The sequence below is a fragment of the Mustela lutreola genome, chromosome X (assembly GCF_030435805.1).
Source record: "Mustela lutreola isolate mMusLut2 chromosome X, mMusLut2.pri, whole genome shotgun sequence".
Classification (NCBI taxonomy): Eukaryota; Metazoa; Chordata; class Mammalia; order Carnivora; family Mustelidae; genus Mustela; species Mustela lutreola.
The window spans coordinates 11,402,780-11,425,379 of NC_081308.1; the positions used below are offsets into that span (position 1 = coordinate 11,402,780).

The 22,600-nt window shown below is 42.1% G+C and overlaps 2 protein-coding genes across 2 annotated transcripts in view; both read right to left on the minus strand.

The window, feature by feature from the left end:
- The window catches only part of VEGFD (vascular endothelial growth factor D), a 39,254-nt gene extending 30,934 nt beyond the window's left edge, over nt 1-8,320 (minus strand). The window contains exon 1 of the mRNA XM_059157674.1: nt 7,774-8,320. Within this exon, the coding sequence (XP_059013657.1) occupies nt 7,774-7,863 (90 nt within the window). The 5' untranslated portion in view covers nt 7,864-8,320. The remainder of the gene's footprint in view (nt 1-7,773) is intronic.
- Nucleotides 8,321-8,963: 643 nt separating this feature from the next.
- Nucleotides 8,964-22,600, minus strand: part of PIR (pirin) — a 233,775-nt gene continuing 220,138 nt past the window's right edge. The window contains exons 7-9 of the mRNA XM_059158401.1: nt 21,712-21,794; nt 13,684-13,749; nt 8,964-9,041 (exon numbers count right to left, since the gene is read on the minus strand). Coding sequence (XP_059014384.1) covers nt 8,964-9,041; nt 13,684-13,749; nt 21,712-21,794 — 227 coding nt within the window. The remainder of the gene's footprint in view (nt 9,042-13,683; nt 13,750-21,711; nt 21,795-22,600) is intronic.

Genomic DNA, 22,600 nt, shown 5'->3' on the forward strand with positions numbered 1-22,600 from the left:
TATTTCATTTATTTTTATTTTTTAAATAAATAGGCTCTACACTGGGTGTAGTCCCAGTGTGGGGCTTGAACTCATGACCCTGAGATCAAGAGTTAGAGACTTAACTGACTGAGCCACCCAGGCACACCACCCCTTATTTGTTTTAAATCCATGCTCTACTCAATGCCTCTGCTCCCATATGATGTATCTGTGCTTAGGAAATGTGGGGCAGATGACTGTGGGATGCACTCGAGTGGCAAGACTCAGAAGGATGCTCTGAATAACCCCAAGGGTATATATTCCTGAGGTCTGTTACAGTTTCTTTACACCGATGTCAAAGATCAAGGGCCCAATTTTTAAGAAAACAACTCAAAGCCTTCATGGTAATGTGGTTATTGTTAAAAACAACCACACAGGGGTGCCTGGGTGACTCAGTGGGTTAAGCCTCTGCCTTCGGCTCAGTTCATGATCTCAGGGTCCTGGGATAGAGCCCCACATCAGTCTCTCTGTTCAGTGGGGAGCCTGCTTCACCATCTCTCTCTGCCTCTCTGCTTACTTGTGATCTCTCTTGGTGTCAAATAAATAAATAACATCTTTAAAGAAAAAAAAAACCAACCCCACAGCTCCCCACAAAAATGGAGAAGTGTCTTTCTAAGCCCTATTGATGTTGGGTCATGTGACTTGCTCTGACCAGTGACGCATTACAAGATATGATACAGAGAGTTGAAATGTACGCATGAGTGTACACGTCTACATTTCTTCTATCACAGGTACCTGCCCCTGCTAGCCCACTGATCCAAGGAGCATGAGAGACATGTGGGGCAGACCCACATTCAACCAATGGCTCAAGCCTTGATTCTGACTCCCAGCTGACCCACAGCAACAAGAGTGAGAATAGATTATTTAAGCCATTGAAGTTTGGACTGATTTGTTACGCAGCGTTACTGTGGCAACAGTTAATTGCTATAGTCCTATTTCAGCCTAAGTATAACATAATCTGTTGGCTGAGCAGAGGATCTTTATGTAGATCCTCATGTCTTTTTTGCAAGGCACCCCACTATACTGCTGGGAGTCAGTCCAGTGTGTCCCCCTTTTCCCTTCTTCCAAAGATGCAGTGGTCCCACGTCAACATCTCTCCTCTTCCTTGCCAATACCCTCTGCATCATCGAAGATGCCCAGTGATCCCCAGTCTTGCTGTGAGGGTGTAGTTATGAACCACACACACCATTGCAAAGTCTACTTTTACTTTTTAAGCCCATTCTCCTTTTTGGGGAATCTTAATTTAGGACGAATTCAGGGCATTCACCTAGTCAAAATTACACCCTTCCTAACTCTCTCCAGAATGGAACCGTAAGCAGCAACAAAATATTTGTCATGCCTGTATCCCACAAATGTCATTTTCTCTCTCCAGAAACAATTTTCACCAAACCTAGACTTCAGAAAAGCAATCCTTTTGTCAAACATGTGACTGCTATGATTGTTTAGGTAACAATGAACAACAACCAAAAAAAGACTCCTAAAAATTGACATTATTACCTAAAGTTCCAGGTCTTAAAATTATCCTTCCTGCAGGCCACAACTGAACTCCTCAGTCATTGGTAAGACATGAAAATAACTAAGACATCTTTATTTCATAAAAATATCATTTCCACTCATGTGCCTGGCACACAGCAGACATTCCACAAATACTTACTGAACTGAAATGTACAGCTGTTCTTTCTCCAGGGACAAGAAGCCAACTCTTGAACAGCAGAAATAAACTTGAGTGTCTTCCTTCAGCAACTCTACCCGAGTAGCCAACCATGGTTGTTTCCCATCTCAAAGACATGTTCAAAAACATTTAGAAGCAATCAGATCTAGGCTGCTAGTCATTTATCCTGTTCACCAAATATTTCCAGCTCTCTCTTCTGAGCACATGGAAGGATTACACACTTCCTGGCCCCTTGTGGTTCGATGGAGTGGGGTTCGATGTGACCAGAAGTGACATGGGTCACTGCCAGGCCAGAACATTTAATTGCCAAAGCAAAACTCTCCGGGGGCTCTCCTGCCCTGTCACAGAGATTGATGACATTCAAAATGTGGATGTTCAGCCAGTTTCATCCTGAGTTAGTGATGACCCTGAACTAACCCAGATGGTTCTGCAGTAGGAGAAATAAATAAACCTGTTTCTGTGTCACCATGATGTGGGGGGTGCTTGTTTTTGCAGCATACCCTGGCCGATGCTGACTGACAAAGTACTGAACCAGAGTGTTTTGCCATAATCTACCACATCCCCACAAATCACCACATGGAAACATGACAGCACTTCTCAGGAATCCCAAAGATGAAGGAAATCTTCAAGGTGTCTGTGTTTTATCCAGATCTGCCATGTGGCCCAACGCGGTTTTCTTTGCCTCTCTTTCTGTGACCACTAAGGCTAGAAAATGGGTGAAGGGGACTTCCTTCTGTAACTGGAGGGCCTGTGGCTATAAGGACATTGAAGTGTTCTTTGATACCGTCATCTGACCCCTCTCTAATCCCCAGAGGAAGATGGCACATGGTGAATCAACTGCCTTATCAAAAACGCTTCTGAATGTAAACAACAGAAATCAGACAAGCTACGATGAAAGGAAACATTGGAGATGATTTAATGTGGCAGTTTGTAAGCTGGGTATGTCAAAATCTCAGAGGCCTTGTCCATCAGTCCATCCACACACACTTGTTAGTATCTATTCTCTTAAGGGCTTTGTACTAGGTGACCAAGACCTGGTAGCACGCAGTGCAGTTTCCCCGGACTCAGGGTACCCTGCAGGGGGTATGAAGGATGTGGCTGCCTCGAGCGCAAAGGAACTCTGGCTGTGGTTGGAGCAGCGGCGCATGCCCAATGCCATAGAGCATAAGCAACTTCTTAAAACAAAAAACAAAGGAGGAGAGAAAGAAAAAAAGAGAAAAGTCCCTATTGTTAAAAAACTTTCCTTCTAGCAGAGGATGACAAAACACTAAACTTAGACACCAATTAAAAATGTCGGGTACCAGTAAACAGACTGCAGAGGATAAAATCATGTAATGATATAGATCAGGGTTGGCAAACTATGACCCACGGGCCACATCCAGCCTACAGTCTATTTCACTATCGTTTGTGAGCTAAGGATTATTTTTAATAATATTAAATGGTTGAAACAAACGAAGAGAAGATAAAGATTATTTCATGACGTATGAAAGTGGTATGCAATTCCAATTTCAGAATCCATAAAGTTTTACTAGAACACAGCCACATCCTGTATGATCTGCCCTGGCTACTTCTCCAACCTCAACAACTGTGGCTCTGGCCTCTGCCTCTAATTCCACCTCCACTGGAGCTACAACCCAAACACCCAAGTCACTTCCCGCCCCCCCCCCGCCCCGCCATGGCCAGTGCGCAATGGTTGTCCCAACCACCTCACTTCCTTCAGGGCTCTGCATAAGTGAAATCAGACCCGGTAAGTCTCTCCCACCCATCACTCTGTGTCTCCTCCTGTTTGATTTTCTCCATGGGACCACCTTGAGATACTCTATGTTCTAGATTTGCTACTGCCTGCCTCTCCCCGCCATTGGAATGTAAGTTCCATGAAAGTCAAAACACTGTCCTCTTTCCTGTTGCGTTTCCAGCACTGAGACCAGTGCCCAGACATAGTACGGGCTCAACATTCAGTGAATGCACTGTCAACCACGGTTAAGTCCTAATGAGAAGCAAAGGAGATCCTTTACCAACTGGGATGTGATGATCGGTCACAGCTTTCACGACATGCGGGGAGGCCTCAATGTGTCTTGGTTTTATAATGTCCTAATGTCTTGGTAGAGATTATAAGAACTAGTGGCAAGAGAGACAAAAGTGGACTTCACATGCAAGCCACCTAAAAAGAAAGGTCTCCTCTCCATGCATCTCAATCACATTGTCAATTACATGTAGTTTTCCATCCTCACTGCTAATCTCGAGTGGTAGGAAAGACTTAGGTTTAGAAATGTGCTCAGAAACAAGGTTGCTCTCATGTGTGTCCCGATTTCTCTAGGACCTCGAGCCAACTGTGGTGATGATACATGTGCCCAGGAGTTCCAGATATTACCACATCAGGTTCTATGTGGAAGTGTTCATGTGTCCGAACACTGTATTTTTGCTCCATAAACTATCTTTTATAAGCTGCTCCCAAAAGGGAGTTCCATAATGGAACTCGTTTAACATTTAGCATTACTGATATTGTTTTTCCTAGCACTCGTAGGGGTCTACAGTACAGGCTCATCCACAAGTCCAAATCAGGATTTTTAAAATTAAAAAAAAAGTCACACAAGGAAGACATAAGATACAGGGGTGTTCGACTGTATCCTGAATACCAATAATACGCTACGGAGATATGAAAGCTTCAACCACCATTCAGGGTGACTGAGTAGGGGTACAACAGATCTGTGTATAGAAGCAAGTAGTTCAACCCATTTAGCCACGGGGTCGTAAGTAAAGAAGTTCATAGAAAACATTTCAAGTGTCTTTTGTGCCAAGGACTGTGCCTGATCGAAAAGTGAACAAGAACTCAGTAGGCCATGTGATTAGCAACAGTCAATGGGCTTCCAGGTGTGGGACTTAGGATGTGAAAAGAGGGAGGGGAATGGAGGGTCCGCTTCCTGAAGTGAAATATGCAAGATGCACTCAGTTCTTGTTATTCAGTTCGCTCTAGAGTGGATGTCAGGAAAAGGCACGTGACACCAGGCTTACAAAGTCTTGTCAGCCATGGGACTTCTCATGAAAGTTAAGAGGTACCCCACATTCCAGTGGGTCTTGGTATCACATACAGTTTGAATGACTCCAACCCCCAGCAACATTCATCCACCAATGAAGAAGGACGGGGCTATAAGGTAGTGTGGAGGAGAAGGAAACCAGTTTTGCCAGAAAAGAGTTGGGAAAGCCTATCATAACCTGGAGTTCCTCTAGTGATATCACTCTAGTGATATGTCTGCATCAGTGATGCTGAAAAGATTTAGGGAGGCTGGCTTCATAGGAGTGCTTAAGGAGATGCCAGGATTCCCCATGACAGGAACTGCTTATCAAGTAAACCAAAATAGTGCTGGCCAGACAGTCAGTGTGAACGACTTGACAGTGAAAATTGTAGGTATTTATTACCAAATGCCCAAAATGTCAACACTATGGGACTCAGGGCTGTCACAGACAGAAGTGAGTTTATGTAAAGCTTCCTAGAGTTGGACAATGCACATCCGGTGCAAATTTACAGGACTATCCCAACTGTAGAATAAAAGCTGGAGAAAACAGACACCAATAAATCCCACATCTAGATGGTTAATCTGATTCTATTAGTGAGCCAAGATCAGGCACTGGGTTAACCTTGTTTCTAGAAGAAAATGTGTTCTGCTTTGATTGAGAAACTTAGCAGCTAAACAGCATGTGCAGATTTGAGTTGAGATTGTCAAACAGAATTATCTCAGTCCACAAAGTCCATGCACTGCTGTCCCTAAACAGCTCTCCTAAATACAGGTGGAAGCCTAAAGAAAAGAGGATGCCTCACCCTAAAGTGGCATTAAGTACAATCGTCTAGGGTATCAGTGGCTCGATGCGTGGTTGTTGCAGAAAAAATATTCACAGACTCATACGATTAGGATAGAGGCAAGGCTAGTCAAAGCGAAGACAAGGACAATGTTTAAGGACAGAAAGTGAGGACTGTACGGGAATGGATCCATTTAGGAACAGCCAGGGCTGTGTCTAGACAGGAGGATGGAGAGAACAGGCTCACAGACCTACTACTGAGAAGGACCGTGAAAATGTCTAATAATAAATGGAACATTTTTATCCCCAAAAGCAAAAGAATAAATTCATATCCCAGTGTTCATTACCATCTCGAATACGCTTCCATACCAAATTTTCCTTTGAACAAGAAGAACATTAAGAAGGTTATTTCATCTTAGATTTTCTCTTAAGAAGAAGGGGTTAAAGGAAAAGCCTAATAACCTGTACCGTACAGCTCCTCATGCCTCACAGGGTCCAGACTCATCTTTGTCAAAACTTCTGTTTACTCTAGGCACCCCCCCCACCCCTTCATATCAGAAACATTTAATTTAGCTGGGGGTTGGGTAGACGGAAGTGCCATGTGTGTAGCTGCACTTTTTAAATGAAACTCAGACATATATTTAAAAAATCGCTAATAGTATATTACTAAGCAAATGATGCTGCATCTTCCATGTAGAAGGTCATGTCTTGTCACCTGCAAATTCACACTTTCTTCCTCCGCCCCAAGAAATAAGTTCATGTGTGATCAGTACATGTGAACCACTTCAAACCTCACTGTGCCCAGGACCCCTAGAGAATTCTTGGTGTGTGAGTTCTTTAAAAGAGCGGAAGAACCTAAAACGTATTCCTTCTTTCCAACAATTCAAAATCTTCTCTTGTACTGTCAAGTGCAGTGAAGTTCAAAGTCAAATGGAAACATTTTTAAAATCTATGCATAACGCTGGGGGAAAAAAGAAAGCTTCCATGAACTCAGTGCATCTGAAGGATTTCTGAGTTTCGTGGACTTCAAAAAAGCTGAACAGCCTGAGAAGTCTTATTTGCTTCAAACAAGTCCAATCTCCCCCCCTGTCACTGAGGCTCAACGGTGGGTTCCTCTCTGCCTACCATCTGGCACTGAGCTGCAGCCCGAAGGCTGGCAGCAGTGAGGTAGGGCTGCACGGCTGTGAGTTCTCCGGAGTGCATTCGGAATTTGGAAAGCCAAACTTCCTTTTTTTTTTTTTTTTTTAAAGAAAGATCTGAGTAGACTGCCAGACTACTCAAGGTGGCTGTCCCCCGGCACAGTGTTCAAACTTTACAAACTGTATGTCTATTTAGGCACCGTATGTACATCGGCATTCCACATGGAATGAGAGGAAGACTTGTTCACCCCAAGGACCAATCTTCTCCTGTTGGGGGTGCTATCACCCCTGCCGAAAATATATGTCCTAACAACAGCTGCAAAACCTCAAGTTCACGTCTAACTTGTCTATTTGCGGCCAGAAATTCCTAAATCAGTAACGATTTACTATCTCTTCCATCAAAACAACGAAATCCAAATCATTTTCAAAATAGAGAGCTGAAGAAAACAGTCTAATCTGCAAAATACATGAAACTGGGTGAAATATTGCTCAGCCAGTAACAACCCAATTAATTCTTTTGCATTACTCTCAACTCGTCTGGTTCCGAGACTTGCAGTTAAGAACCAAGGATTCAATTACTGTTGAATTTTACACACTTTAAAAAGCAAAAAAAACCAAAAAAACAAACGATTTCCAAAAAACCATTTTTCTAGATGGTAGCAATGGGTATTTTAGAAAACCAGATAGAAACCATCTGGATAAAGTACTGCACTTTGCAATTTACAAAAGAAATTAACTAAAGTAACCAAACTAACGTTTGCTGCTTACAAACAACATGAATAAATGGCCCACACAGTTATCCATGTCACAAAAACAAATCAGTGCTTCATTAGAAAATCACTGTGCCATCTGCATATATAATTGAGGCAAAACTTATCCATCTGAAAAGTGTCTAGAAGGCTCATTCATGTTCTATTACAGCTCCAAAATTTAAAAAAACAACAACAACAGCATTTTCCAACACGCATGGCAAGAATCTTAGTAAGCTTAAGAACCAGAACACTCATTAACCAATGAAAGATATCTCTGGTCCGCTACTAGGAATGTTCTGTATTTTAATATTGTCTGGAAAATCAGGGGCAAAGAAAGAAAGTCCTCTGTATAAGCCATAAGAAAACTCTGCATCACACTAAAAATTAAGGCACCTACCTTCACTGGTCCATGTTCATAACTGGAACCCTGCACCAACTGCAGAGAAGACATCATGAAAACATTCAGCACGGCCCACTGTCTGTACATTTTGAGTATTTTAATATCCACTGATTACCAAGCAGTTGACATCAGGCAGTGAGAGCAAACTGTTTCAAAAGGCATTCTCCAGAAGGAAAGTTCGAAACCCCAAGACACATGGAAAAACACAAATAATCAGTTGTGATCAAAATCCAATGAAATGACTTCAATTAGTCAAGGAACGTTTTTGCTCAACCTTATGTGGGGAGAGACTTGAAAAAAAAATCTAAATGCTCTCATGCTCCAAAAATAATCAGGAGGTGCATATGATTTGCCCTTGACATGAAAAAGCACTCGCAATTCACTTCACATCTAGCAAATTAAAACAAAAACAAAAACAAAAACAAAAAACAAACTCTCCACCCTATGCCCCAGGTTCTAGTTGCTTTGTGAAGAGGTGGTGTGGCCACCGCAGAAGGCTGGAACCCAATTCTGGATTCAAACTTTTTTCACAACCCTTATGGGAGATTGCGGAAGCATGTGTCTGAAATCTGACAGAGATTTTGGCAGAAAATGCAGGGAAGTCTTGGCTGTAATCCTGTCGTGTCCCTACCAATAGCAGGGCAGTTTTGAAAACTGACTCAAACCATCAGGACTGCTGTTATTTTACCGCAGATAACCTGTAACGTGAAACCCCAGAGCACAGGCATGAACGTTGCATGGAAACTGCATTGCTTGGGAAGGGACCTCAGATACCCACACATCGACTGCTAGGGACAGGCAGAAAGCAATCACATATGCTCACAAAACTCACCCGTGAGCAAAAATCACAAAACATTCAGACACACACAAAAAGGGAAACAATACACAAAAATAATTTTTTAAACCAGAAACCTAATAACTTAGATCAAAATGAAGAACACTGATTTTTAAAGAAGCAACAATTAGGTTTATTTGCATGTAGCAGGAAATATCTCATGTGCGTTGCTATAAAAACTGTGTTATCACTTCAGGGTAGAATTCATTAGAAGCATGGGCTCAGTCAGCTCTGGAAACTCGAATGTGCTGAATGGACGGATGCCACCACTGGCAAAATTCTAGGAAGCCCAGAGATCTGCTCCTGGGCTCTTCACTGGTTTCCAATCTTTGATTTCCAGGTTTTGGCTCTTTCAAACCCATTTTTTTGCATTTCTGAAATCAAGAATGGCCTGAGAAATCTCTTCATTGGTGTTCATCACAAATGGGCCTACGGCAGAAAGAGACGTTCACAAAGTTCTGATTGACGATAATATTTTATCACTAGAAATGGTATGTATTTCTGAAGTCCTTAACCTGAAACCAATCCAAGCATATGTGAGCAGTAAAAGGCTTTTTTCGCAGCGTCCAGTCCCTGAGGACTGTAATACAAGTTTCTTGACTAGGATCGTGAAGGATTACAAAAACCAGACTTCAGATAAACAAATCAGATAAATGATTGCCTCCCACTCAGCCACTGTTGCAATCTCTTCATTCAAAACATTCTTGCACTTGGTTCCGTTACAAGGATTTTGAGAGTTCTGAGGTTTTTCTCTCCCCCACCCCCTTTTTTTTTTAACTGAGGGGTAATTGACATGCAACATTATGTTGTATTTTCTAGTGGAGTTTCAGGTGAACAAGTAATGATTTAATATTTGTATATACTGCAAAATGATCAGCCTAGTAAGTCTGGTTAACAGCTGTCACCACACACAGAGAATTGTTTTTCCTTATGGTGGGAACTTTTAAGAATTCCCATCGTTGTTAGTTTGATAGCAGCAGTCGATGTCAAGAACTGAACCGATCTGATGCCAAGAAATGGCAATGTCGTAGTTTGGATGTGTCCATGGCAAATAAGGCTGTGCGCTTAAATGAAGAGTTTGAGTCATTTTTGAAAATTAGCGGCAACTCATTGGCCATAAACAGAAGATTACAAACATTTTGAGTCAAGAAACCCTCATGTTTTGGATTCTCTAGGGGTTGGCAAACCTGTTCTGTAAAGGACCAGACAGTATGTATTTTAGATCTTGGGGGTCAAACAGTGTCTGTCTCCACTACTCAAATCTTCTGTTGAAGCATAAGAGTAGACACAGACCATATGAAAGTGAATAGGGATGGCTGTGTTCCAATAAAACTTTATTTACAAAAACACGCAGTGGGCAGATTTGGTCCATGGGTCAAACCCTGTTGGCGCCTTTGTCTAATTCCTAGGTTTGAACTTGAGTTTTGGTAAAAGTGGAAGAACTGAGGACAGGGGCACAGTGCTGGAAGGAGAGATTGAAGCAGGAAAGAAATGAGGGGCCTGCCTTGCCAGAAGAGGCCAGACCTCTGTGGGATTTGGGTGCGGTCTATGGGAAGAAGTTTGGGCATAATTCTGCAGATGATCAAGAGTCACCGAAGGGTTAAGTAGACAGTAACGTGATCTGATTTCTAGTTTTTCAGACTCTGGCACCAGGGTAGAGAAGGGGTCTGGCCTGGGGGGCTGAGTAGATGGTAGAACTGTTAAGGGTAGCTGAGATCCCAGCCACAGGAGGGTGTGGTAGAACAAGAAGGCCAGCTCTGGCTCTGCTGACAGGAAGGAACTGGAGAGACAACAATGGCTTCCTGGCAGGGGTGCTGGGTGTGTTGTTGGAAACATGGATCTGGGGCTCATGAGAGAAATTTCATCTGGAGACAGAGAACTGGACTCTGTCAGGTAGGAAAGAATGACGACAGAGTGCTCATATGCAAAATCAATCCAAGAGGGCACCTTGGAGATGTCCGCTTCTAAAGGACACACAGAAGAAAGGGAAATGGAACTCAAAATGAGAGCAGATCCTGGGCCAAGGACCAACTTCTTGCACGTCATAATATCGCTACAGCTTAGATTTGTGAAGCACCTCTCTCTCCTGATTACTTTTCTGAAAAAACCGGTGCACTTCTCGGCTTCCATTTTGACACATTTCTACAGTACGATGTTCTTCTTCTCAATTTCTAATGTGCACGTGGGCCACCTGGGAATCTTATTGAAATGCCTATTCTGTCTCAGGGGTCTAGGGTGGAGTCCGAAGCTCTGCATTTCTCACTGTTTTTCCGGTCACGCAGATACTGCTGGTTTGTGGACCACACTCTGGGAAACAAAGGAAGCACTGGAAGTTTGGAGCCCTCCAAAGCCAAGCTGAGGAAGCTTGTTTCATTAAATCCTTAAGATGAAGAAGAAAACTAAACCCAGAAAGCATGTTTTGTTTTTCTTTTCCTTTTGTTCTTTTTTTGCATGGTAGATCACTAAATTTGTTTTTTTTTTTTAAATCAAGGTATAATTGACATACATTTTATTAGTCTCAAGATGTACAACATAATGTGTTGGTATTTGTACATGTTGTAAAATGATCCATCATGGTAAGTCTAGTTAATATTCATCACCACACAAAGTTACAGATTATTTTTGTGGTGAGAACTTTAAGTGTGTGTGTGGTGGGGGAGAGGGCAGGGAGGGAGAATCTTAAGCAGGTTCCATGCCCAGTGCAGAGCCCGATACAGAGTTCCATCTCATGACCCTGAGATCATGAGCTGAGCCGAAACCAAGAGTCAAACACTTAACTGACTGAGCCATCCAGGCACCGCAGTCTGGTGATGAGAACTTTTAAGATCTATTCCCTTAGCAACTTTCAAATAGGCTCTACAGTATTATTAACTGAAATCATCAAGCTGTACATTATATCCCCCAGAAAGTGTATGTTTTATAATTGATCAACTATAAGGGTTATAAACAAGAAACTTATTTGATAGTTATCAATTATTTCATAAACACTCTTTCAAACTCCAGGTTTCATCTTTTCTCTAGTTAAACCTTTACACTCCCTCCCCAGTAATAAAAATGGTGTGAGTTCAAGCTCTCATTAGGTAGAATCCCCTAGTACAGTGGAGAGCACAAAGCAGGGAGGCAGAAGACTAGGGTTCGTATCCCAGCTCCCCTACTAATCATCGCTTCCCATCAGAGAAGCCACAGAGCGGGGGTCACCCCAACACGGTGAGAAGCAGAAGGGCAGGGTGGCTGGAAATCAGACAGCTATGTGGTGGTGGGCAAGCCAGTGAACCTCTGAACCTCCACTTCCTCATCTGTAAAATGGGGATGAGAGTACCAACCTCATAAGTTTGTCCTGAAGATTAAATGAAGTAATCGATGGAAAGCACTTTGACCCTTCATAGTAATGATACATACTACCCAATTATCTGTTATATAAATAAATAAAATATATTGATTTCATTTTCCTCATTTATAAAAAGGGATACGACTACATCAATGTTAAGGACATTTCCTATTTCAACATTCTGTGATGGTCCATGCTTAATTTGTAGCATATTATTATGGACAATCTCTGATAAGAAAAACAAGGTCCTCAGCTAGTTCATTAAATTGGTATGGTTCCCAAACAGCCAAGACATGGTTGTGGCTGTCTTTAAACATACACGGGTAAAAGAAAAACTTCCTAGGGTTTAAAAAGTAAGCAAAAACAAACAAACAAACAAAAAAACCAAAAAAACTACAATAAACAAACGAAATAAAATGCTTTGCACCTTTCATTAACTGAGATGTCAAGGGACTTATCTATCTTGTCTGGTTAATCCGAGTTTGAAGGTGAAGGCTTAGTTATGCAGTGTTCTCAAGACCTAAGCCTCCGAGAGAGGATTTCCATAACACAGATGGACCGTGGCCTCGAGCAGACCCTCCCTTTCCATTACCTAATCTGGTCAGACTCTCATTTCTCATCCTCAGTGCAGAGCTGATTATCAAACTCAAAAGACTTACATCCCACCCTTCCTTTCTCCACCTAAATTCTAGCCACTATGAATAAAGATTATGACCCTTTATGATCTGTCTTCAGGCTTCTAGAACAACACACCATTTCAGTGCTCTTCATTCAAGACGAAAGGCAACAAGAACCATGGACCTTTGGAGTGGAAACTGAAGCACGCAAAATGGAGGTCAACTGCTATCGGGTAGGTAGAGTATTAACTTCATGTTTTCCCCTGAAGTTATTAATAGAACAAAAAAAGAATCTTTTTAAAACAGTATGTTGTTCTTGAAATGAATCAGCTGGGCTTTTTTTTCTCATTGTGTATACCTGGGAATTCATGCAAGGCAAGCTGATATGGTGGGATTTTAAGGCATGCCAAATTTCATAATCAGATAGGTAGACTCATGTTTTATAGGCATTTATCCAAGTAAGTCGGCAAAAAATTTCTTAATAAAAATAAATATGAAGGTGGATTCCAGCTGTTTTTAGATGCTCTTCATTTAATAAAACAACAATATTATGAGGAAGTCAAGACAAAGTGAAGTGAGTAGGTCCTTATTCCAGGAGGTTCTGCCTCCAGCTAAGGTCTTAGTCCTACGATACCACGGTCCCCTCTATTCTTTTTTGTTTTTTAAACAAAGAAGGAGCGACTCAGATATTTTAGAAACTGCTAAAGAAATATTCTTAAGAGGTACCTGTTTTTCACTAAAAATACAATGGACTACAAACAGTATTGAAATCACTGAGGCTTTTGATAAAGATAAAAATGATATTCAAGCAGCAGGCCACAAAACCTTTCTATAAGTTCAAGTTCCCTGTGACAAAATGCCAAACACGATTTCTGTTTCCCCATAGTTTGGTATTCAATGTCCTACAGGTAATAGGTATTATTCCTTTAAAAGAAGGAGACAATGAATATAGAAATAAATGCCATGTATATATTTTCCTCTGATGATGGCACAATGAAACAAAATCCTCGAGTTTGTAGGTAAAGAAGACAAAAATCCAGCCACTCCTCCCTATAATACTATCCATGCATACTACTTTCAAAGAAAAAGAAAATCAACAGGAAAACTGCTGTTGTTTGGGGCTTATCATGTTGGACAACTGGTTCTCTTAGTGGCTCCCCAGCAATTAGAACAAAGTGGCTTCTCTCAGGGTCCTAAAGTTAAGGAAGAAAACATCAAACAATAAACATGCTTCCTTTTTTTTGAAGATTTTATTTATTTATTTGCCAGCACAAGTAGGCAGAGAAGCAGGCTCCCCACTGAGCAGAGAGCCCCATGTGGGGCTTGATCCCAGGACCCTGGGATAATGACCTGAGCTGAAGGCAGAGGCTTTAACCCACTGAGCCACCCAGGCACCACTAAAATACTTTTCTTTCAAATGTCTGTTGATTCATACTTAAATTTCACCACTCCACAGTCATTAGGGAATAAAGCTTTCTTTTTTTTTCTTTTTTTAAAAAAAGATTTTATTTATTTATTTGACAGACAGAGATCACAAGTAGGCAGAGAGGCAGGCAGAGAGAGAGGGGGAAGCAGGCTCCCCGATGAGCAGAGAGCCTGATGCAGGGCTTGATCCCAGCACTCTGGGATCATGACCTGAGCCGAAGGCAGAGGCTCCAACCCACTGAACCACCCAGGTGCCCCGGAATAAAGCTCTCTTGATAACTGCATTTTTTTAAGTTGAATTTTAGTCATTTAAATGTGATATTGAAAAGAAAAATCATTTCTGATAGAAACCACACCCTTTGCTCAGAGCTTAGTGTATATTATGCACAATTGAACTTGCTCACAAATTTGGTCATCAGCATGTATATTAATTATTGTCCTGAGCTATAATGTATGATGATGTCTGTAGAGCCTGTTGGCTTAACTAAGTGGTCCTCGACTAGTTTGTAAGCTTCTATGCCTGTTTTATGTAGTTCTTTTTTTCATTTCCATCATTGATCTTTTTTAAAAAAAAATATTTTATTTATTTATCTGACAGAGAGAGAGACACAGCAAGAGAGGAAACACAAGCAGAGGGGGAGAAGGAGAGGGAGAAGCAGGCTCCACTCTGAGCAGGGCGCCTGATGCGGGCGGGGCTTGATCCCAGGACCCTGCGATCATGACCTGAGCCAAAAGCAGGGGCTTAACCGACTGAGCCATCTGCAGGCACCCCTCCATCGGTGATCTTAAGCTATTTTCTTGTATTGCTCTATAATAGTGCCTTTCTTTCTTCTACCTCTGAATACCTCATAGAGGTGGTGGTGGTGGTGGTGGTGGTGGTCTGAGAACCACAAAGCCTAATTGTTAGCATGGTGTCTAAAGCAAGAATAAGTAGGGATTGATCATCTGCGCTTAGTTTAAAGCACTAATCTTTAGTGTATGGAGTTTATGATATCTGTTTATAAAATATGAACTACCAGAATCATTTTTGGATTTTCAGATGAATTCATGTAAGCATGTTGTGACAGCAAATTGGGTTGTGGGTAGGTAGGGTGATGATGTATAAATAAATAGAGCCTGGAAATGGTTAAACAGAGATTTTTTTTAAGGGAAAAAGTTGTTTTATTAAAAGTTCAAAAACATGTTTTTTGGCAAAGCTGTAAGGAAACAAGAATGATCATAATTTTTCTAATGGGGATTCAAAATGGTACAACTCATAAGCAGGAGACCATATGATACTTAAAAACAAAAATGTATTTGCTCTCTAATTCAGGAATTTTCAGGAATTTTTAACAACTTGCAAAATTACAAAGTGGCCCTTGAACAAAAACCCAAAGAGATGATCACTGCGTCTGCTGGGGGACTGTGCTAAATGACACCAGCCCTGGGACTGCAGGGAATAAGTTAAGACTTTTGCAGAAACCATTCTACCCCAACTTGCCTTTTAATATTTTCAAGTGCAGGGCAAAAGAAGAAATCAATTTCAGGCCTGCACAATATGAATTTTTTTTTTAAATGCATGGAAGTTTAAAAAATTATCTTTGTTGAATCCAATGATAAGTCTTCTGGTACTTGTAACATTATAATGATTCTAATTAATGAGCTTTGTATCAGAAGTATATAAATATAGGGGCGCATGGGTGGCTCAGTTGGTTAAGCATCTGCCTTGGGCTCAGGTCATGATCCCAGGGTGCAGGGATCAAGCCCCATATCGGGCTCCCTTCTCCGTGGGAAGCCTGTTTCTCCCTCTCCCACTTCCCCTGCTTGTGTTCCCTCTCTTGCTGTGTCTCTCTCTGTCAAATAAATAAATAAAATCTTTTTAAAAAAGAAGTATATAAATACGATGTAGTATAATGACCTTACCACATATTTAGAAATATGCTATACTAGGAGCGCCTAGGTGACTCAATGGGTTGAGCATCTGACTCTTGATTTTGGCTCAGGTCATGATCTCAGAGTTGTGGGTTCGAGCCCTATGCCGAGCTCTGCACTCAGTGGGAAGTCTGCTTGACATTCTCTCTCTCCCTCTCCCTGGTCCCTCCTCCTTGTGTGCTGCCTCTCTCTCTCTCTCTCTCTAATAATAAATAAGTCTTTAAAAAAGAAAAAAATAAAAAGAAATATGCTATATTATTAGAGTAGGGTAAAGTTTTAATCATTACTGCTTTACTTATTATTTATTTTAAATTAGATAGACCTAAGACATGCCTCCAAAGAATTACATTAACGTTCAGTTCTGCATCAGTGATTAACAAATCACCCTAAACTCAGTGGCTTACAACAGTTAGGGTTTCTTACAGTGTGGTGGGGGCTCTTCTTCTGCTCTCTCTGGCGCTGGTTCGGGGGCATCACAGGACATCAGTGATAGCAGGGGATCAGAGTCATACTGTCCATGTGTTCTCTGGAAGGATTCCTGTAGCAACTTAAAATCTCCCAAATGATCTATAAACCTGTGTCTTTCCCTGCTTCACACTGGCACTGGACCTCATAATTAATACTTTTTTTCAGTTTCAGGGGAAAAAATCAAATCTTAATTCTAAAGACAAACTTTAGAGACTTTACTATAATAGGACCCATTTGGAGAGAAATTTACCTGAGCAGATATCACTTGGATGGTTTTAGAAGGCTCCATTTAGTGCAATATTTCTGGGACCTATTTTACATTAATAGCAAAGAAATGTCAAAAGTAAACCTTCCTGGGGCACCTGGGAGGCTCAGTGGGTTAAGCCTCTGCCTTCGGCTCAGGTCATGATCTCAGGGTCCTGGGATGGAGCCCCACATTGGGCTCTCTGCCCAGTGGGGAGCCTGCTTCCCCCCTCTCTCTTTGCCTGCTTCTCTGTCTACTTGTGATCTCTCTCTCTCTGTGTCAAATAAGTAAATAAAATCTTTTAAAATAAATTTTTAAAAAAGTAAACCTTACTTTTGGATTTGCATAATCTTCCCTTTTAAAAATTTTTAATGAGAGATTTAAACATTGTAATAAGATAAGTAAATCACATGGTTTGTCTTAAGGGTATTTCTGACGAGATCGGGCGCGTTCAGGGTGGTATGGCCGTAGACTTAAGGGTATTTCTGGAAGGGTATTTGTGATTAAAGAAACTCTTAATTTGCATTTTCCTCCTTTATCTGAGAAGGTTTGGTGGTCTGGACGTACTGCTGAGTGCTGACTGAGAAGACCAATCTTCATAAGGAGTAAATGTTTCCATATTGAGTGCTACACAGAAAATATTTCTGGAATTTATTATATTTGGAATTAGAAACATCGTCCATTTGGCCAGCACATCAGCTTCAAATTATTCCTAATGTGACATTCAGAAATAGACATGTTTAGGGCTCAAACTTCTAACCCCAAGGTCAAGAGTCACACACTCCACCCACTGAACCAGCCAGGTGCCCCAAGAATGTAAGTTTCTTAATTCAGAAGGCGTACTTTTTGTGAATGACAAAATGTCCCCAGTTTACACATTTAGAAATGATGGTCAAGTTTAAAAATAAGAATTTTGCTTCTTTTCATATTAGATCAAAGGATGACTTTCTATTTATAATTTGCATAGTAAAATAAAGGGACACTGATGTGAAATGAAAGATGATTTCACTGCTGGGTGTTAAGGAGGCCAGGAGTTTGGATTCCATTTCAGAAACCTGATTGATGGTCCACGCTTCCTTTCATGACCTTCCCACTAAATTAACCTCTCAGTAGCCCCTGCTCCTCTATCCTTAGCCAGATGTCTGATGTCCTTTTCTTGTTCCTTAAATATATCTTTTTTTCTTTCCCTACTTAGCCTTCTTTGGAGAAAGCTAATCATCTTTCTGGATCTTCAGTAGAGCGCTGATATGGTTAAAAGTCCCAATAGCTGTTACCTTCAAAAGTCCTCATCTACAGTGACCTTGGGCATACCGTCCAACGATGAAAATCATGCACAAGGAAAGAGAATGGAGAGCTATTTCAGACATGGGTCCCTGTGAGGATCTCAGTAAATGCCTTTTAGGGCTTGATGAAAAGACCCCATATAAAGGTAATGGGGGCCAACATACTGCTTCAGGTATAATTTCCCCACCTGAAGGTCATGGTCTCTTCCGGCCCAGGCCATATATGTCTCTGACTTCAGTCAACCTTCTCAGAGCTCTTAGCTCAGAGTTAGGCCCTTCTGGGTTTCCATGAATAATTTCCTTTTACAAATTGCTATTGTTATTCCATAAATTCTATTCCTAAGAAAAATCCAGAGTTCCAATGATACCAACGATAAATGATCAACGCCCAGGTGAAGGCCCTACGATTTACTGGACGTGTGGACAGCTTCTCAGCTATGAGCAGTATGGACTCCCACTCTGATCCTGAAGCTTGAGATGGCAGTAGGACTCTGAGAATGAATCCAAGGGCACGCTTTTGGTTTAAGAACACCTATTATAGTGCTACATTACCTGAAAACAATCACCAGGAAGAAACTGTGCTTTAGCACGACTTAATTGCATGCAATTGTTCTTACTGGACTTCACTGTTCACACCTCGTAGGCCAATTGAAAGGTAAGAGAACGAACTACTACCAGTTTTTTTAAAAATAAATGATTATGAATTTTTACCCATAAATAAGCAAAAAAAGTTGTCTCTAGTTTTAATAGAGTGTTTTATTTCTGTCTTTCGATCTATATTTGAATCAAAATGTTCATCTTATTCAGTTACTGAGTTCCCCACGAACAGTGGCAGTTAAAAATTATCGTGACCCTCACCTATTGTTTTGGGGGCAGCCAAAGAAGAACTGATTGTCTACCTTAAACTACAAGTGAATTGGCTGATCCATGAGGCTTAAGGCTTTCTCTGCAGGACATCAATATAATCATGTGTCTGAAGGTGACATCGAGCCTTTCATATCAAACCGATGTGCTCCTGGTCAGGGAGCCATCCTGGCATCCAGAGCACCCACTGTGGGCCAGAGCCGCAAGGGGAGCTTGAGCTCCTGAAGCAGAGACCATTTCAGGGTCATCAATACAGTCCGGGATTAAATGCCCAGAGTAGCATGGGGTTGATCCCAATCTCTAAGAACTCTGAAAAAGTTAAGACTATTTTGAAGCCACTGTTGGGGAGTTTGGGCTTCCTCTAAGAAGTCAAAGTTCTGGCTTAAAGACTCTGAAATCTGGCCTAAACCAAGCCCCTGCAGTTGCTACCTGCCAGGGAGGACTTCAGAGTAATAGTCACGGAGGACAATCCTCCTGTGCAAGAAGACGGGGGTCCCTGAAGCCGAAAATGTGCCGATCTAAGGCAGGACAAATGCTAGATGGAGCAGGATAGCTGGGAACAGATGCGACCCGCATCATCTTTGGGGCCGCCCGGCTCTCCTGCCCCAGACGACGGGCCCCTCTAGAGGAAACCGCCCATTACCACTAGTTAACCAGGAAGACAGGCTTGACTGTGGAAGTAAGGAGTGCTGAAGGGCTAGACAGAAGCCAGGGAGCATACCGAATCCTTATTCTTGGCCACAACTCAGTGCCAAGGGAACTATGGGGAGCATTAGGAAGTCACATCTTCCTTTTTTAATCCTCAGGCTTAGTTCCAAGTGCATATAACCCTGAGCTGGGGCCATGGAGTGAATCAGGATACTTCAGAGGCTTTTTGGAGCTCTAGAAACTGTTATATGCCCTGAACCCACAGGCCTAAAGTATGAATCCTCATTAGGTAACACGTATGTGACATGACGACCTGTTCAATTAGGCGTTTAGCTCAGTGAACTTTCTAGCTGCCATTACTGGGCAGCTGCGAGGTACTAGATCAGGCATTGTTAGCACAGTTGCCCTGGTAAAGAACCAGAGGAGAAGTACCTTGGGTTCTGTGCGTCACCTAGTCTCTGGGACAAACACTCCAATCTCCCGTTGTGGTTTGAAAGCATCCACAAACAAACAGAAAGGGACGGGTTTGGCTGTGCTCCGACAAAACTTTATTTACAGAGCCAGGTTTGAATTTGGCCTATCGGGCAGAACTGACCCTGTGCCCTTGTGCATGGCATCATTATTTCGGTTTCACAGCCAGAGAAACCCAATCTCAGAGAAGTGGAGCAACCCGCCCACAGTCACATGGCTGACAAGTGGCAAGGTCACTATCTCTTCTCCCCGCTAATCTAGGGGGACTTGCTGCTATCCATGGACATAAGCATGACATCCCCATTGAAATGCTAGTTTTCTAAAATCCTTTTGCTTTTTTTCATTGAAATGGTCTCCTGCATCACCAGCTCCACTGTGCTCATACAGAGCGATATCGACAGAAGTGCCCACGACAGGACGGGGCTCCTTGGCTCTCCCAGCTGCCTCCCACCTTTCTGGCTGCCCCCACTTCCCAGCCCTGCTGTAAATCTTTCCAGTGGTTCTTTCCAGCTTCTGGAGCCCTTCTCATTTGCAATGTGCCCTCTGCTAGATTATAGGAGGAACAATGGTGCCAAGTTAAAATCAGATAATGTTACAAACAAATCCACTATCAGGAGATTCTGGCCTCTGTGTAGCTTCCATGACTCTCTGCTGCCTGGGGTCGGCACAGGGGAAACTGCCATTTCTGTAGGTCCAAAGGAGCAGTTTCAAACAGTTCAACCTAATAAGAGAGGGCACGGACTCCAAGATCTGCATTTTCTCTGGTGCCCAGGAGAATTTTCTTCTACTTGCTTCCTATTTCATGGTGGTGCCTTGGGTGACTAAAGCCGCAGTAGGGGAGCTGCCAGAAAAGTGGGCGAGGATGTAGTAATTCTTCAAATCCACTGCATTCTACAACCCCAGGGCCAGAGTGCCTCACAGCAGTCAGCCTGCCTCTCCACCAGTCACCTGCACACTGAAGTAGCTTTCATTCCTACTTTGCAAAATTCACCTTGTCGGGAGCTTTTGCACAATTGTCTCCTCAGTCCTCTTTCTGAGAAGGACACAAAGCCACAGGGTTGGCTTAGCGGGCTCACAAGAGAGTGACAGAATCACCCAATGCAATGAAAGAAACCCAAGGAAGAAACTGAAAATCTGGGGATAGAAGCTCCTGAGGCTCCTAAAATAGCAGAAGCAGGGGTTGGACCCAAAAGGGACAAAATGCATCATATGCTCTTCTTGGTTCGAAATGGGGCTGACTTGCAAAAGGCTCTCTGTGAGAAAGCATGGAGATCTGTATTTATACTCCTAGGGGGCTGATCCATTTTCACTTTGACTAAAAAGGAGATCAATCAAGGGTCTAAAGAAAGAAAATTAAGAGACGAGGAAGACATGTTGCCTCCAGATTCACATGTCTAGGGGTAAACAAGAAAGACTTCAGGTGAGTTATGAAGATGAGCAATGGCTATAGAGAAAACCTTAAAATAAACCGATAGAAATAACAGAGGTTAGGACGCTTGGGTGGCTCAGTTGGTTAAGCCACTGCCTTTGGCTCAGGTCATGATCCCAGGATCCTGGGATCGAGTCCCACATCGGGCTCCTTGCTCAGTGGGGAGTCTGCTTCTCTCTCTGCCTCCACCTGCCACTTTGCCTGCTTGTGCTCTCTCTCTCTCTGACAAAGAAATAAATAAAATCTTTAAAAAAAGAAATAGCAGAGGTTAATGAAAGGGAATAATAAACTTGTGGCATAGTTTCTTTGCCGAGAGAAGAGAGAACATTTTCCAGCTGCACTGGAGACGGGCATTTACCTATAAACCAGTAGAAAGTACAATTTAAGAAAATTACCGATTTTTAATACTTACCTTGTTCTCCACCTGGACATTGTCACCTTCCCCCAGCACTGCTGTGTGATGAGGTGCTATTTTCTGTTGTGCATCCTCAGGTCCTACAAGGAAGATGACCCATGAAATCAAATGTTCTTTATAGTACATTTATCGCATGGTTACAAACATGGTTAACTCCATAGCACCGTAATATTCGTCTCAACCTCAGACTTAAGAGACTTAGGAGTCTCTGTAAATCTCTTGGTTTATTATACCTGTAAGTACTAAAGTCTGAAACTGGCTGGTTTCCAATGCAGAAAAAACAAGGAAGTGAATCCTGCATCGTGTTTCCACTTACACTTTCGGTGGCAGGCCTAACAATTCAATTTATAAGCAAAGTCTTCGGCATTACATGCTAATAAGAATGCTTCCTTGAGCAAATTATACACACCTCCTAGGAATTAAGCATACTTGGGAAAATTAGTAAATGCTATCATTAATTCCTGCCAATAAGTATTTATGGAACACCCATAAGTGCCTAGTTCTAGCAGAAAATCCAAAGAAGATCAAAGCCAATTCCTTTTGTTGTTGTTGTTGTTGTTGTTGTTTTAAGTAGGCTCCACGCCCAATGTGGGGCTCGATGGAACTCATGATCCTGAGTAGCAAGAGTCGTAAACTCTACTCAGTGAGCCAGCTGGGCACCTCTCAAGCTCCTTTTACACAGGTAACTCAAATCTCATTGGGAGGAACTAAATATATCTTCATAAAAGAATCATAGACTATCTCCCTTGAAAAATAAGTAAGTAAATAGCTATTGCACTATGAACAAGGCTCTGTTCTAAAGGCTATGTTGGGGGGGGGTGTCTTCAGGATGGCTACATTCCTACCCCTTCTATAATGAGAACAACAGATGAAATACAAATGAAAT